Source organism: Gymnodraco acuticeps, unplaced genomic scaffold, assembly GCF_902827175.1.
Source record: "Gymnodraco acuticeps unplaced genomic scaffold, fGymAcu1.1, whole genome shotgun sequence".
Taxonomy (NCBI): Eukaryota; Metazoa; Chordata; class Actinopteri; order Perciformes; family Bathydraconidae; genus Gymnodraco; species Gymnodraco acuticeps.
This window is the reverse complement of record NW_022992327.1, coordinates 185,574-202,896: the sequence shown is the minus strand read 5'-3', so window position 1 is coordinate 202,896 and position 17,323 is coordinate 185,574. Positions and strand designations below refer to the sequence as shown.

Below are 17,323 nucleotides of genomic sequence, written 5' to 3'. Positions count from 1 at the left end.
AATGGAGCGCTACATCTGTATGAACTCCCTTTTTATTATTTATAAAGTGCTTCAGAAATCAATAACATAAATGTCTTGACATTAATTTATAAACCAAAATAAATGAATTGTATAGCTCTAGCATCCCTATACAGTATCTGTGTGTGAAATTGTTCCATCCTCAAAAACAAAAAACTATGCTTCTGCAGTCTAGCTGCAGCTTCTAGCAACGGCCTTCTGTTAAAAAAAGGACACTGAATGTCCTGTGGCATCACACACAGGACTTGAGTCTGAACACAGCAGACAACAGGAGTATTTACAACAGCATATAACAACTAAAATACTGCATGCGGGTGCCTTTACATTCTCTGTCTTACTGTTACATGAATCCCATGATTGTATGAGACTAAGTTATCTTCATCATATCTCAATCAGTGATTAAGTGAATAATAAAGTTTCTATCAGGTTACTATCAGCCTGTCACTCATTATTTTCATGGAGGGGGCGGGGTTTGGAGCAACAGAGAGGAGACGGTGATCGCGGAAGCTTTCCTCCTGCCTTCACAAACTTTACACACGTATCGTCTGTAAATAGCAAGAAGACATTCATACTCTGCAATCCAAGACTTAACTAAATCCACCAAAAACCTGACATGATTGGAACGCCTGTATTTCTTTAAAACATAAACCCTGTGTCTCTGAGCCGCAGCGACACGGAGTGATTCAGAGCGGGTCCTTCTGCTGTTGGTTCTGGACTGGTGTTCTTGTGTTGGTGGATAAAGCAGACCGCTCCGTGTTTGGTGTCCCTGTGCCGTTGTCACGTCTGTTCCCTGATCTCTGTGGCACCGACCGATTAGATATTCAAGTGACATAAGTAACGTTATTGTAAAGCCGTGGCCGGAAAATCAGGAAGCAACGTTACTACGCTATAATCGATTATGTTCTGTCACTGCATCGATGCAGAATCGTCCACGTCCGCATCGTAGAAACGATTAATTTCAACACCCCTAATTGTCGGGCAAATGCATCTTTGATTACAAACTGTCGGGAAGGTGGGGCCTCTCCATCTCCAGCTGCCGTGTTTGCTCCCAGCTGGGGAAACGGAATGAGGTGGTTGTGTGTTTCAGTTTAAGGTTGGTCGTATTGCTAGCTTTTGTTGCTTCCTTTTTAAAACAAATGCGACACACCGCCCGGCTCATTCAAGTCCGTAGGTTCGCCTCGTTCATTTGGCCTAAATCCAAAATATTCCCACACTGGAGATGTGGTATTAGGTTTTGCAACCACTTCCATTTAACTTCAAATTCCCCTCGAGTAAGTCACACGTTGTCTCCTGCTTGTCTCTATATTATTCATTTGGCTGCAACACTGCTGAGTGTCCTGACCTGGCTGTGTGTGAGCCTCGCGGCGCGCCGGGCTAAAATGCCGGTCACATCCTTATGTAAACAAACATGCATGTAAACGGCAATTTATCGAGGTCAGAAAAGTTATCGAGTTCATTTTTATTTATCGTACGATAAGTAAATTAATTGCTTATCGCGACAGGCCTTTGTATACGAAATAGGATAATAAAACACTGTGAAAGGAGAATTATGAATGAAACATGTATCATAATTTGGAAATAATATGACAGTAAAATAACAGTTCAAAGTTTATGTTTTGTTAGAATAAAGTTGTGTTTAATAGTTATTGGTTATGTTTATATTATTGTACCATATACTGATCTCTATCCAATCGGTGTTGGGATTTGTTTTTATAGTTGTAAGGTATTTGGTTATTCATACTTGTGTACATATTAATAATAAGTATATATTACTTGTCTGCATGGGCGTCACTTTGTTTCAAAAGTGGTTGGGACACTTCTTTTAAATTAAACTATATTGCGCGCCACCCTTTTTTTGGTCCTTACTATTATCTGGTAGCACCTGCTGTGTCGAGAGGATTCACAGTCAGGCTACAGACGGTTTGGAAGGAACCATTATATAAATCTCTTTTAACATTTAATAACACAAAGCAAAAAGACTACGTTTACTTAAGGGAAACAGGCCAAACAACATTCCTGCATGTTTCTGAGTCATTTGAGAGTCAGTAGAGTAAGGAGGCTTCTTTTTTTTTAAAGCTGCAAAGCGGGATCAATGTATTTTTTTTGTGTACATTTTTAAAGTGTATTAACATCTTGACACTAAACCAGTGTTCTTATTTATTACATGTCTTTGTGCACGCTGTTTCTCAGAACATTTACAAGTTGTGCTTTTAGAAAGTCGTGGGGACAAAATTGGCCGTCTATGGTTGTCTGACGGATTACGTTCTTTATCATATTAAAAACGATGTATCTCAAGATGCGTTGGAGTTAAACTGAAGGGAGAAAGGTTCTGGACCTCCATGGTCTTCCATGGTTTCCTGTTTTTGTAAACACAGACACATTTGTTTATGCAGACATTTTCAACACAGGTCCTGATGCAGAAGAGTTCTTATGAGGCGTATTCCTCTTTATCAGATCAGAGAACAAACCCGATGTTTGCATTCATATATTTGTTTTGCAGACGCTCTCTCCGACCATGTTTTGAACCATGTTCACAACCACATTTATATCTATTGGTTATATAAGAGTAGACACTAGGGCTGGGAATCGCCAGGCTCCCTACGATACGATACTATCGCGATACGTAAGCCACGATACCATAGTATTGCGATTCTACGGTATGCTAAGTATTGCGATACGATATATTGCGATATTGCAAATCACATGGCTCATATCCATATCCATGTCCTTCTTCCTTTCCTGGTTAAAACATGTATTTGCAATATGAATAGTTTATTGAAATAACCCAATTTGTGTTCTTTGAACCTAAAAAGGAGATGGCATTGTCTTTGTTACTTTCATTGCAATTGTATACATGTATTAAACGTAACTTCCTGTTTTATATACGACCATCTTTCGGAGGGATATGCTACAGTTTATATAAAAAAATATCGATACTTGGCATCCGTGTATTGATACAATATCGCCACGCAAAGTATCGCGATACTATTCTGTATCGATCCCCCACCCCTAGTACACACAGTGGGGAGATTTCTCATTCAATTGATAATAAATGATTGAGTGTTAACATGAAATTAGAGTCTTCTAACATGTCTGCATTCATGTCATTGATCTCCACAGATACCCAGCAGGAGGAGTGTAGCCTCAGTGTTGTAGAGGAGGACCCAGAGCCCCCCCACATTAAAGAGGAAGAGGATGAACTCTGGTCCAGTCTGCAGATAGACCAGGAAGTGGCTGATACTTACCTCCCTTTCACTTCTGTGAAGAGTGAAGAAGAGGATGAAGAGAAGGCTCAGTCCTCCTCACCGCTTCATGAAATCAAGACTGAGAATAACCAACAGGTAGAGAAAACAGAAACTGATGAAGAGGAGTGTGAAGGATCAGATCCAGATGATCCTTTACAACCAGCTACTCAATACACAAGTTCACACTCTGAGTACGAGACTGACGACAGTAGAAATAGGGAGAAACGGCAAGACAATGAAGTACCCGGAAGTGGCATTGAGGGGGATGATGGGTGTGCTAGAAGCTTTGTGCATGAGGGGAATCTGCAGAAACACACTGGAGAGACACTTTATAGTTGCACCTTCTGTGATTTCACATCTGCGAAAAGGTCAGGTTTGACCAAACACCTCGAAGTTCACAGTGAAGCAAAACCTCAAAGCTGCTCAGTTTGTCAACAAACATTTAAAAGGAGAGGTGAGTTGGTGTCGCACATGAGAATCCACTCAGGGGAGAAACCATTCAGTTGTCCTGTTTGTGGTAAAGGTTTCGCATACAAGTCTATTCTGAATAGACACTATACTGTCCACACAGGGGAGAGACGAGTCAGCTGCTCAGTTTGTAGTAAAACATTTGCAACAGGAGACAATCTGAGAACACACCTGATCCTCCACACTGGGGAGAAACCATTCAGTTGTCCTGTTTGTGGTAAAGGTTTCGCATACAAGTCTCTTCTGAATAGACACTATACTGTCCACACAGGGGAGAGACGAGTCAGCTGCTCAGTTTGTAGTAAAACATTTGCAACAGTAGGCAATCTGAGAACACACCTGATCCTCCACACTGGGGAGAAACCATTCAAGTGTAAGGTTTGTGGAAAAAGATTCGCCGACGGGTCGAATCTGAAAATACACTCAACTGCTCACGATGGAGAGAAACCATTCAGTTGCACAGTTTGTGATAAAAGTTTCACATACAAGTCAATTCTGAATCAACACGTCCACCTCCACACAGGGGAGAAAGAATTCAGCTGTTCACTTTGTAGTAAAACATTCGCAACACGTGGCAATCTGACACAACACTCAACTGTCCACTCCGGGGAGAAACCGTTCAGTTGTACGCTTTGTAGTAAATCCTTCAACCAAAGATCAAATCTGAGAAAACACTTGATTGTCCACTCGGGGGTGAAACCGTTCAGTTGTACGCTTTGTAGTAAATCCTTCCCCCACAAATCAAGTCTGAAAAAACACTTCATTGTCCACACGGGGGAGAAACCATTCAGTTGTTCACTTTGTGGAAAACACTTTGCACAAATGACAAATCTGACACAACACTCAATTGTCCACTCCGGCCAGAAACCATTCAGTTGTACGGTTTGTGGTAAAGGCTTCACCCACAGGTCCAATCTGAGACAACACGCATATGTCCACGCCGAGGAGAAACCATACAGCTGCTCAGTTTGCAAGACAGGTTTCACTCGGGTGTCCAAATTAAATAAACACAAGTGTGCTGGTGAGAGAAGCAAAATAGAGTGAAGTTGCAGAGATTTTTTTCACGTTTTGTCTTAATGCAGATATGTTTAATAGAGTGGTGTAGTGTAGAGTCCTAAAACCCTGAAGTGAGTTAGCATTTTACCACTTCGTCTCAGAGCCAATGGGTTTTTTTTAACGTGTTTTCTTAGAGAGCGCCATGTGTAATTATTTGTCTCTCCCTGTCTGCCGCTCACACGCCTGTTCACTCTCCTCTCTGCTTCTCTCCCTGTATTTCCGCTTCTCTGTTACAAAAATGCGTCTTCCCTGGACCGCTCTAAGGTGTTGGGTTATACATGCTGTGTGAGTTGAGTGTAAATAAAGAATCGCAGAAATTCAACCTTGATGGTTTTCTTGTTTTTACTTTGCTTTTACTTTACTAGTCGGTTCAATCAACAGAGCAGTACAAAGAATAATGCAAATGTAATTACACACCGTTATGTTAATGGGAATATTATTTATTCTTTGCAACCATTTACATGCACTAAAACCCTAGATTTTGAATTTGATGGATGTAGAAATTAATAGCGTTGGTGGAGCAGTCTCTCTTTTTAAATGAATCTCTTCTTGGAAATATATATATCTTTATAAATGGAGCAGTGCTACTCAACTCATTTGCTTACAAGGGATAGTCCAGGGATTTTGTTGGGAGAGAGGGAGAGGGGGAGGGGAGAGAGGTGACACCCTCTTCATCCCACCTGTGAGGCAGCCCAGTTTTCCCACTGACTTGTTGGTGCTGGTTAATCATTCCTCTCCCCTCCCTCACTCAGACTCTAGCAAACCTCCTCATTTGGAAAGGAGCTCCTCGTGTTGTCAGACATGTTGAGGATTATCCCCTTTTTGTTCCTCGTGCTTTGCGGTCCGGTTCTCGGTGGGCCGGAGACAAACTTCCACGGAAACATGACGGACCAGGAGCTGTTCTGGGGAACCGACCAGTACGACTTCTCCGTGGTGGTTCCTGCCGCCGGCCTCGAGTGTTTCTGGCACTTTGCTCACCGAGGAGAGAGGTTCTACCTGAGCTTCATGGTGAGGCCCCGACACGAGAGGAATGTTTCAACGTTTAGTTTGACTTTTAACGCCTCTGAAAGTGAGGTTTTTAAATCGTGAGTATTTCTCGAAAAGCTTTTGGCAGTTAGGACGTTTTATTTTAACCCATACTCAAAGTTAGCTGGTGTTTCACAACAGCTGTCAGTTACTAACTTTCACAAAAAGCAAAACACAATACGTTACATCTTCAGACTGGCTTTTTATTCTTGTTTTAGAGGTGAAATACACAAATATGACTCTTAAAACATAGGGAAACTTTAAATGGAGAGGTTATAGGGTAAGTAAATCCAATGGTCAATGAGTTTGGGAGCACACACATTTTATGTGAGATATTTATGGTCAAAGTGGACATTTTAACCTGAATACATTTACAAAATGTATGTTTTTTAATTATGTTTCATGGCATGTCTTACGGAGCCCCCTAGGGGACATGGAGAAGAAAAAAAATGTTTGCGAGATATCTCAAAACCTTTGCGAGATCTCGCAATACCTTTGCGAGATCTCGCAAAACCCGTTGCAGTTTGTAGACGGTCCCTTAGCACTCCTCTCCCTCCTCCAGCTGCAGATTGTGACCAATTCTTGATGTTTAGCTCGGATGACGGCGCGTATCGAACTGTTCTGATAGAAACGACTCTGTAGCTCGTTGTCTTCCTTGCTATGATTGTTTGTATTTTTACAACGTTATGTTCATGAGTTATTGATCCGCGAAATTCGAATCTGTCAATAACTCAGCTCAGAGGGACGTGCATGTCCCCTCGCTCTGAGTGTTCTCTTGAGGTGTCTTCACTTATGTGAAACCCTTTTATATATACAGTCTCTGTGTGAAACCCGTGCCTATTGCCAAGCACTGATGTTATATCTTTATATTTAAGGCCAAGCTCAAAGTAAAATCGATGAACCGCTCCATTGTTGTGGTTTCTGTGTTGCCGTAGTAGCCGAACTGACCAGGAAGTACATTGAGCTAAATGAAAAGTATTGCGAGATCTCGCAAAAGTATTGCGAGATCTCGCAAAGGTTTTGCGAGATCTCGCAAAACATTATTATTATTATTTTTTTCAAATACATTTTTTTTCTTCTCCATGTCCCCTAGGGGGCTCCGTACTTATATATTTGTGAAATCTTGAACACATGGTAGCTTTAGATGTCAGGGGGGAAATACAATCAAAATTACGTCACTGTGGCTGCTTCTCAGGTCGACTATTTTCATTTCCTCGCTCCTCGCTCCTCGGTCTCACCAGAAGTTGATTTGCCTGCGCCATCTTGAGTACCGTCCCATGGCTCTTATTTCTGATCGAGGAGCGAGGAGCGATCATGGAGGAGCGATAACCGAGGAACCACCAGACCATCCTCCGATGAAATCCTCAGACACTCACCCCGCCCCCTTACTGTGTATCGCTCACTGATTGGACGAAGCAGTGCATGCACTGATCTGATGCTTCTTGACATCAGAGCAGAGTGAAGAAAACACATGAACCTCACGGGACTCACTCCTCAGTTTATACCGTGTTTTGTTTCAATTAATGTATAATTTAATTACAAATATGTGATATATCTGAACAACAAAGTGGTCAAAAATCATTTTATTCATTTTTTGGAAACATTTTCATGATCGCTTTTTTCGTTTTACATTTTCATTTATTGTCATTTCCATTCAGTCATTAAGTGCTATTAAAATGTTAATGTGCTACATATCCACACAAACACACAAAGTGTGCAATCCAATGAATGTTAATCTAACTGGGTTTTGATAGATAACATATCTCTTTTTCTTCTCTCAATTATTTTATTTCTATTGTGCACTCTAATCAATATTAATCTAACTATTGTTCGTTTATACATTTTAAGAATGGCGTTTATCTTTTTTGAGAATGTCTTCTTATTTTATTTCATGTATTTGGATCTACAACAGATGATACTAATGTTTATGTCAGTAAATGTGTACTAACAGAGGCGGGGGTGTTTGTGGAAATAACGGGGACAGAGCTGTTGCCAGACGAACAGCTGTGCAGCGTCATCACAAACGGACGTCGCTTCACGTGACACTCCGGAGGAAAGGACGTCCCATTGCTCTTAAAACTCATTTTATTACATTACATTACATTGCATTTAGCTGACGCTTTTATCCAAAGCGACTTACAATAAGTACATTCGACCAGGAAGACACAACCTTGAAGAAAACAGAATCATATAAGTACATCAGGTTTCATAGAGCCAAACATTTCAAGTGCTACTCAACTGGCTTTAGGTAAGCCAGTCCTTTATTAGTATAAAAGTGCTTCGTTAATAGTTCTATCGCTCGAAGTGGAGTCGAAAGAGATGAGTTTCCCTGCTTCTCGTGGTTTCCTTGCGTCTCTCCTTGCTTCCCTGGTGGGAGGGACTAAACGCAGGGAAACGACGCAAGTGAGGGAAGCAAGGATTTCATTTAATCGACCTGAGAAGCAGCATGTGGACGCTCCCAGCAGCCTCATCATGGCCACTGTTGATGGTGCAAAGGGTCAGATCAACTTTGAGACCGAGGAAACAGGTGACACACAATAATGTTGATGCATTTCATAACACACACACACACTGTGTTATTTTAATTGTTATTTTAATTAATTAATTAATAGTGAAATGAGATGTTTCAGCATCATTTTCAGAGGTTGATACGACAAGCAAAAGCATATTAAAATACATATTTTACATGATATTAATTGAATATGCTATTCCTTGCACACTTGCATAATATCCAGCTTTTAAAAATGTGTTACTGTATTTTGGCATTTATTAGACAGAGCCTACAGATTTATATCTTTCACTCTCAACCTTTCTGTGTTATATTTTATGTTTGTTTATTTTCTACTTTTTTTAGTTTCAAATGATGTGCAATGCCCTTTTTAACATGCTGCTGTGACAGAGAAACACTGTCCCAATTTGGTATCAATAAAGTAAATAAACTAAATCCTATATTATACTTAAGTATAACTTCAAGGTTTATTTGAGTATGTCCATTTTCTGCTTCCTATTCTTCCATTTCAATACTTTTTTGAGGCAGATTTGTTTCTTTTTACTCCACTACATGTGTCTGAGAGCTTTAGTTAATCTGCAGAACAAATCCATGTTATGTTTTTTTATGGATTAAGAAATAACCTTATTGATTGTTTTTGTTAAACAGCAGTGTATATGTAAAGACAGGTTTGTTTATTTACACATTTCAACAACAAGGCTTCACAATAACATAAAAAAAGTTGTTCCAGTTATAATAAAATAATAAACAGATGTTGAAGAGCCATAGAATAGAAATGTAAAAAGGTTTAATTAGAATATGATGGGTATAAAATACAAAAATAAAAGTTGCAGTGCTGTAAGGAATTCATAATTATTTAATTGAATAAAAGGCAGCAGCAAGTATTTTAAAATAAGCATTAAGGCTATCACTTTGACTGAAGAATCATTTCAATATTTTATACATAATATATTTTATATAACGTTCTGTCTCTACAGGTTTCTATCAGATGTGTTTCAGCAACTTCCACAACCGCTTCGGCACCATGCAGGTGTTCCTCAGCTTCGGCGTTTACTACGACGGATACAAAGACCCCGACAAGACCAAAGAGGAAGAGAAGAAGAAGAAAGAGGAGGCCAGCAAAGACCTCAACAACACACTGAGCGTCATAGAGCTACACACACACACGGACACACACACACACACACACACACACACACACACACACGCACACACACACCAGGCCCGGCTCCAGGATGAAATGACTGAGGGGGCTGTTTAAAAATCAGAGGGGGCGATTTTTTTTTCACAACAACTAAAAATACTGGCAATGTAATGAATTGACACACCAAGCTTTTTTCCTTCTCACTGCTCTACAATCTCTTTGTTTCTTTATTTTTATTCCGGATTGACCCCTCTCATTCTGTTCTTTTCCTCTGATCCTTAATAACAGATAGAACATTATCAGATGGCTGCACTTTTGGTTAACAGACTAACATTGATTTCCTCAATTTATAAAAGGACAGGCTCTGTAATTATACCATAACATTTTCTCCTCTATCCCTTAACTCGTCTTCCTATACAGATTTACTTACCTCTAGTCAGGTCAGGATTAAAGAAACATTCATCTGGTTGATTTTTTATTTTCAGGATTGAATGTTCAAACCGAGGCCTAAAACCTGGCATTTCATAAGAAAGTGACTAATATATAAACCAAATGTAATATTGGATCAAATACTACACCAACTGGAAAGACACAGATTAAAAATACAAATAAAGTCCCCTGGTTTGTCTCTAGAATCGAACTGCCATGAGAAAAATCCAATCAATGTTCCAAAATCCGTCACTAGATGTCGCTCATTGTACCAATACGGTTTATATAATAACATATTATTATTCTAGTAAAAGGGCTCGCTTTGGCAAAAACCTGAACCATACAGGCAGCCCTAAAAAATAACAAGTAACCATCATGTGTGGTGCTATCTGGAGTTGTCTGTCTTGTTTTTTGTTGATGTCATATTGTTTTCACAGTGCTGTGGAAATGAATTTCCCCCTGGGGACAAATCAAATCAATGTTCCAAAATCCGTCACTAGATGTCGCTCATACCATGTACCAATACGGTTGATATAATACAGATTACCACAACAGTGCTGTGGAAATGAATTCCCCGTGGGGACAATACATCTAATCTAAACTAATTTAATATTCAATCCCACACTTAGCGATTGAGAACATAAATTCGTAACTTACCTCGTTTAAAGCACTTTTGTTGTAATCAAGGGGCAAACTCTGGGGAATAGCCGGGACGCCAATACGGAAGTGCCACACACTGCAGTTCAGTGACGTGCGGTGAGGTTCATGGCTGGTGAGGCACTGACTCTTTCAGAGTCAGATTTACAAATATTATATTTTGACCTTAATCAAAATATTCGGTTATTTTCAAAAGCTTTTTTAGTCTGATGCTTCAATTCATTTTAAACAGACCGTTCAACAAAAGGATAGGCCTACCCACAATTTAAATATTGGATTGTTCTTTCTTAGTAAGATTCCATTTGCATTACAATTGTGGTCTTACCTTGACTTGAAGATTAAGTCCATGCTATCCTTCTGGACAACAATCTCTATTACTTTTTTGTAAAAGTCCTCGGCTCCTTATGTTCCTCTAGTTTCAAAAGTCTAGTTTGTTGTTTGCGTCTACCGCTACAGTCCCTGCGTAGAATAACAGTAGCAACAGGAACCTGTGGGCTCACTTGCGCCCCCTTCAGTGCGGCAGAGGTTATGGCTGCCTCCCCTGGTGCTTTTGTCATTGCCGTTGTATGATGAGACCAGCGAGCCTAAATATCATATATATACGTGAAATAAGTTATTTAGAGACTATGGATGGCGAGAATAAATGTAATAAAGCGATCTACAAACATTACATTGGTGACCTACAGTGAGATGGTGCAGGCATGCGCTTAGGGCCCGCTTTCCAGCCAGTTTCTGTGGGGTGACGCATTCTGAGGTGAGGCAGAGCTCATCTGTGCCTCACCTCACCCCACAGTAACTGGCTTGAGCGCGCTCACAAAATAAGTGCCCGCGGTACATTAGTGCCCGCGCTCCAGCCAGTTACTGTGGGCTTACGAGAGGCAGAGCTCGTCCCTGCCTCACTTCTCATCGCTACCCGTAGTTGTAGCGGAGCTAGGCAAATTTGCTGATTTTGACTATAAAAAGCGATTGGAATCAAACAAATCACATTTACAAAACAGATCAGTGGAGACATGTTATTATTATTACTATTTAGTTTCTCTTTAGTTGTTTTTCCGTTACATTGGAGTACGTCGCTGCTGCAGTTCATATATTGGCCGATAGGCGATGGCTGCAGAAAGGAGCAATTTCCATAGACCCCCATGTTAAAATGGCCAATTTTACAGCAGAAAAAAACATGTTTCTACCCCTGGCTCCATACATTTTTATTATCGATATAGTTAGATTCCACCTTCATGATTATGGATCTGTGAGTGAATTGTTTTCTAACACGACCCTTTTATTTATATTAGGTCTTAACGTTTTTGCATAAATTAGGACGTGGTCACTTTGAGTGACGGCTCTGTCAAGTGACTGCTGCTGCTAGCTTCTTGTCTCTCTGCTAGCTGCTCCGTGAAGCTACAGGGACTCTGCCTGCTCAGCTCATCCAGTAAACACAACTTGAAGCTGGCCGTGGTTGTTTGTTCTTCATGCTTATATATCGGACTATTGTGACTCGCTCTGCGGTTGAAACAGACGGTGCATGAATGCGGCAAGTGAAATTCGAGTGCTTTATTTATGTGTTAATGATTTTAATCAGCTACGTAATGAATGTTAAGGCTTGGGTTAGCGTGTAGCGAGTGGTAGCTACATCGGTGCTAACGATGCTAATCGTAGCCTCCAAGTTCAAATAATAGACTGTATATATAAAGGTTAAAACGAAATAGACGTTAAGTGGGATAATACTGTTGAACAAACGGCTTCTGTTTGAGGTTGATCAAATAAGGTCATCCTTGTAACGTAGAGAGATATTTTATTAGCCTATGTAGGTAGGAACTGTATGCATCGCTAAGGTTAATTTAAATTGGCTATGCTCAAGTATGTAGACAAGCTAACGTCAAAGTAGTGTATGTGAAATCAACCTCACAATAAGATGTGTATATTACAATTATTAATGTCATATTTCAAGATGATTACTTAGATATTACAATATGGTTGGTTGAGCTGGAGCATTATTGAGCTTACACGTTAACGTCACAGTCATCTGAAGAATGAACCCAAACCTTGTTGTTTTTATTAATTGCATTACCAAATGGGTATCAAATAAACAGTAAGCCTTGGTAACACAACTTCCAAAGTTACAGTAAAATAAAAAGGACCCTGACTCGGACAATACACAATCCAACATGTTCAACAGAAGAGAATCAGTTATATTGTTTGTACACATGGTACTTTACATATATATCTGTTTGTTTAAGGTGTCCAGGTGATGCAGACAGGCTGGACCAGAGAGTGAGAGACAGAACTGGACTCCTCACAGCAGTGAACTTCAGCACAGGTACAAAGACTCTTTTTTTCATACTGTACAAAGAATCAAGAAAGATATTGGTTTAAATGAATGAAGTATTGACTTGAATACACTGATATACATTCCATTAAACAATACTAAATACTAGATCACCTACACATCAGTGAAGTTGAGGGTTTTTTCCATGCAAAAAGTTACATTAAGATGTTAACAAGCAATATGATTTTGTCAGCTTTCTAATTTAATGTATTGAAGGCAAATATATTTAACACATAGTGAGAACTGCTACTATTTATCTCTCAATATTGTCTGTAAAAAACGTGGTAAAAGTTATTCTTTCAGTGAGACAACAGAGCAAGCTTCTACAGTTGCACTACGTTTTGATAACAGTTAAATATTATTTTGATAATAACATATATTTCAATGTTGATGAACTTCATACTGTTCATTCATAATCTGATTGTCTTTGTAGCTCACTGTTGAAATAAAAAAAAAACATTACAATTACAAAATAATTATATCTACAGCCCCTAAACACACAAACACACCTCTTTCATAAATAACACACTTGTTCTGCAATAATATGTTTTATGTTTCCTGTCATTTTTGTTAGGAAAGGACATGCCTGAAAGACACGACATGTTCTCCTTCTCTGAGGGTCCAGAAGAACATCCAAGAGGAACATTAAAAGCTGATGTTATGAGATTTTAAGACCAGTACAGGACATTCACTAAGAAACTACTTTTATTGTGAAAACACAGTCAGCTGATCAAATGCAGCTATTTCCACATCTACACTCCATCAGCTGATTATTTCTATTTGCCTAGCTTTATGAGCTTCACATCACTTGTGCCTTGTACCGCAGAGTTTGCAACATCACAAATAAATGGGGCCAATCTTCAGTCCGATGTGAATGTGTAATCTAACATTTTCAGTAAGAATAATGGACAAAAGGAGTGCAAATACAAATACAATTTATTGAAATGTGAACCAAAAGTTAATCAAATGTTTTAAATAAAAAGCACATATGGACAGAAGGTGTAAACCTATTAAATGTATAAGTAAACACATTTAGTCAAATAAAGTGACAGACTAGGCCTGTGCAGGTGGTATCAGCTTTACCCAGCATGGGCTCCTCCATCAGGCCTGGTCCTCCTCGCTGAGGAAAGACCCTCAGTCCTCTCCAAACCAACAGACTGGACGTCCATCACACGGAGGTTTCTCCATGAAGTCTCTGCAGCTCTCTGGACACCACGCTGTCTCAATCCGTCCACACTGAATATGAGAGGGGGAAAATGAAAATAATAAATGCTTTGGACAATAAGAAACATAAAGTTGACTGTTGAGTTGCTCAGTTTTTTTAGATTGTCAATACTATTACTGTATAACTAATATATCAGGTTAAGAGGCACATTCAAATAAAGATTGGTCTTTAAATACATGGTGTCTTTTGAATTGTTTGTCTAAAGTCAAGGATCTAGAACTGGTACTTAGTTTTAATGATACAGTCTGGTTATTATGCTGTTTGGAGGAGGCCTCACAGGTAAGAGCACTAACTAGCTACCATCACATGTACCTTAGCTTGACTTAAATGTATTAAACGTATAGTTAAGTGATATCAAAATACAAATAACTAATGTCATGCAAACATATTAATATTTGCTTGATTCCAGTGTAGAATTTAGCACAATTGCATTCAAACATTAAGGGGTTTTAAGATTCTGAAGTATTATGCTAAAAACTCAATAACTTAGATTATTATTTATAGTTTTGCTGAATAGTTTCATGTCCGCTTACCTTAGAAACGTAAAATGCGACGGCAGTGTGCAGATGGGGAGCATGTTAGCTTAGCTTGGTAGCTTCAGCTAGCTCTGGAACTTCCAGCTCGGTGGCAGCAGGTCCTGCCTCGGCTCCGCCTCTTTGCCCTTATTTGGAGCAGGCGGGAGTTGAACTCTGACGTCACTGTCGAGCCGTTAGTGAACGACTCCGCCTACTAAGGGCTTCTCTGCAACTCTGCAGAATCCTATGGGTGACGTCACGGACCCTACGTCCATTTATATATACAGTCTATGGTTGTAATACTATGGATTTAGTTGACACTACTAGCCGAGTTTCTTTTGTCAAATATTTTGCGGGAAGGTACATTGAATTAGAAGTAGAAGAAGAAGTAGTAGAAGAAGAAGTAGTAGAAGAAGAAATAGTAGAAAAAGAAATACGCTAACGATACAAACAGGCACAACACTTTTACTCTGTTTTTACTGACAAATAATGTTTTATTTCACGGTGGTGACCTGAAGTTATGTGACCGTGCTGTTGTTCCTTTATAGCACATCATTAGCCGCCTTTAGCTTAGCGGTGGTGACGTGAAGTCCTGTGACCGTGCTGTAGTTCCTTTATAGCACAACATTAGCCGCCATTAGCTTAGCGGTGGTGAGGTGAAGTCATGTGACCGTGCTGTAGTTCCTTTATAGCCCAACATTAGCCGCCATTAGCTTAGCGGTGGTGAGGTGAAGTCATGTGACCGTGCTGTAGTTCCTTTATAGCACATCATTAGCCACCTTTAGCTTAGCGGTGGTGACGTGAAGTCATGTGACCGTGCTGTAGTTCCTTTATAGCCCAACATTAGCCACCTTTAGCTTAGTGCTGGTGACGTGAAGTCATGTGACCGTGCTGTAGTTCCTTTATAGCCCAATATTAGCCACCTTTAGCTTAGCGGTGGTGACGTGAAGTCATGTGACCGTGCTGTAGTTCCTTTATAGCCCAACATTAGCCACCTTTAGCTTAGTGGTGGTGACCTGAAGTCATGTGACCGTGCTGTAGTTCCTTTATAGCCCAATATTAGCCACCTTTAGCTTAGCGGTGGTGACGTGAAGTCATGTGACCGTGCTGTAGTTCCTTTATAGCCCAACATTAGCCACCTTTAGCTTAGCGGTGGTGACGTGAAGTCATATGACTGTGCTGTAGTTCCTTTATAGCCCAACATTTTTGTAGTTCTAATGACAGCAGCAGTAATACCTGTACTATTTGTTGCAGGGTTCGACTCACAAAGTGGAGAACCACATGTTCCGCTACTACAACTTCGGTCGCATGAGGAAGAGCGCAGACTTCTTTCTGCTGCTGTCCAACTCGCAGTACGTCACCTGGTGGTCGCTTTTCCTCAGCCTCCTCATCGTCACCTCGGGCTACCTGCAGCTCCTCTTCCTCAAGAGACTCTTCATCAGCAAGAGCGGCACCGAAGAGGAGAAGCCGCGCTGCTGACAGAGGCACAAAACAACAGATCTGTCATCTAAAAGGTTCTTTTGTTTTTAAGATAACTATCAGATAACTGCATCCATAAAAAAAGAGAACCCAGGTCTTAATATATTTACTGTTGTATGTACTATATGTACTTGTACTTCTTTACAAAGCACGAATAAACTTGAAAAAAAAAAAACATACAGAGCCGTTTGTGATTTTTTTTGGTACACATTTTGTTGCCTTCCCTTTGCTTAAAGAGGCCCTATTGTGCTTTTGGGGTTCCCTCTTCTAGGTTTGTGTGCATGTAAATGGTCTGCAGAGGCTAAAGCTCAGTTGTTGGGGTTTTCTCTCCCTTGTGGTTTCTTATATGAGGCTCAAGTTCAACCAGGAAGACCGTCTTTATATCCAGTCATTCATATATTTCCATCTCACTACGCTCACCCTCCAATCAGCGATTGGGGGCGTTCACTCCCCTTCGTCTCTATTCCCACAATCCAATCCCAGTGCAGCATCCAACCTTTACATCTGCTCTCCCACCCTGCAGGTGACACAACGCAGCCGTCCTCCAAATCCAGGGTCAAGCTGAAACCTCTCCTCTTCAGACCTCCATCAATCCCTTCTTACCTTCATCACCACCACCAGAGTCTAGACCCCCTCAGTTTCCCTAAATGATACTCTACCCAGTCTCCGTTGGTCCACAGGGCAAAACGTAGTTTATTCACAAATAACCCTCTCAAGACGTGACATGGATACAATATTTGTTCCTATTAATTTCTAATGACCAGTGCCCGTGTCACGTGATCGCAAACTTTCCCAGTGAGAAAAAAAAACATGGCCCACACCCGATTTCTTTTTAATCCTAAATTGTAGTATAGTTTGGCCGTTAAAATGCTTTTTGATTACATTTCTAGAGAGAAGTTTATATTGTACTTTTAGAATCTACGTCCAGTGGATGTGTAGGATCCATAGTTTGATAGATATTATGAAGATTATTTGAGCTCCATGCTTTTTTTACAAAATATTGTATCCATGTCACGAAGAGGGTTATTTGTGAATATACTACTTTTTGCCCTGTCGACCAACGACATTACACGACATTAAAACTATTACACGTTTTTTTTGTGAGACTGGGTTGGATACTCCCAAACAACGGGGTCTAATCTGAATTATATTCATCTGTGTATTCTTTTTTTTTTAACTTTATTAAACTGTATGTATTTAACACATACAGTGTCAAAGACCAAAAAAAA

The 17,323-nt window shown here is 40.0% G+C and overlaps 2 protein-coding genes across 2 annotated transcripts in view; both read left to right on the top strand.

Annotated features, from left to right (window-relative positions):
• The window catches only part of LOC117541370 (gastrula zinc finger protein XlCGF57.1-like), a 53,469-nt gene extending 48,374 nt beyond the window's left edge, over positions 1–5,095 (top strand). The window contains exon 3 of the mRNA XM_034208503.1: positions 3,139–5,095. Within this exon, the coding sequence (XP_034064394.1) occupies positions 3,139–4,775 (1,637 nt within the window). The 3' untranslated portion in view covers positions 4,776–5,095. The remainder of the gene's footprint in view (positions 1–3,138) is intronic.
• A 493-nt stretch (positions 5,096–5,588) lies between these two features.
• LOC117541373 (transmembrane emp24 domain-containing protein 6-like) lies at positions 5,589–16,094 on the top strand. Its single transcript, XM_034208508.1, has 5 exons — positions 5,589–5,819; positions 6,376–6,384; positions 8,259–8,340; positions 9,300–9,473; positions 15,868–16,094. The coding sequence occupies exons 1-5, from the start codon at positions 5,589–5,591 to the stop codon at positions 16,092–16,094; spliced, it is 723 nt and encodes a 240-aa protein (XP_034064399.1).
• The last annotated feature ends 1,229 nt before the right edge of the window (positions 16,095–17,323 follow it).

What these genes read in the sequence shown, in the direction of transcription:
- LOC117541373 (XM_034208508.1), top strand. Translation starts at nt 5,589, where the DNA reads ATGTTGAGGATTATCCCCTTTTTGTTCCTCGTGCTTTGCGGTCCGGTT. An exon ending in CTTTGAGACCGAGGAAACAG is followed by an intron (nt 8,341 to 9,299) that starts GTGACACACAAT and finishes CTGTCTCTACAG; the next exon opens with GTTTCTATCAGATGTGTTTC. An exon ending in CAACACACTGAGCGTCATAG is followed by an intron (nt 9,474 to 15,867) that starts AGCTACACACAC and finishes ACTATTTGTTGC; the next exon opens with AGGGTTCGACTCACAAAGTG.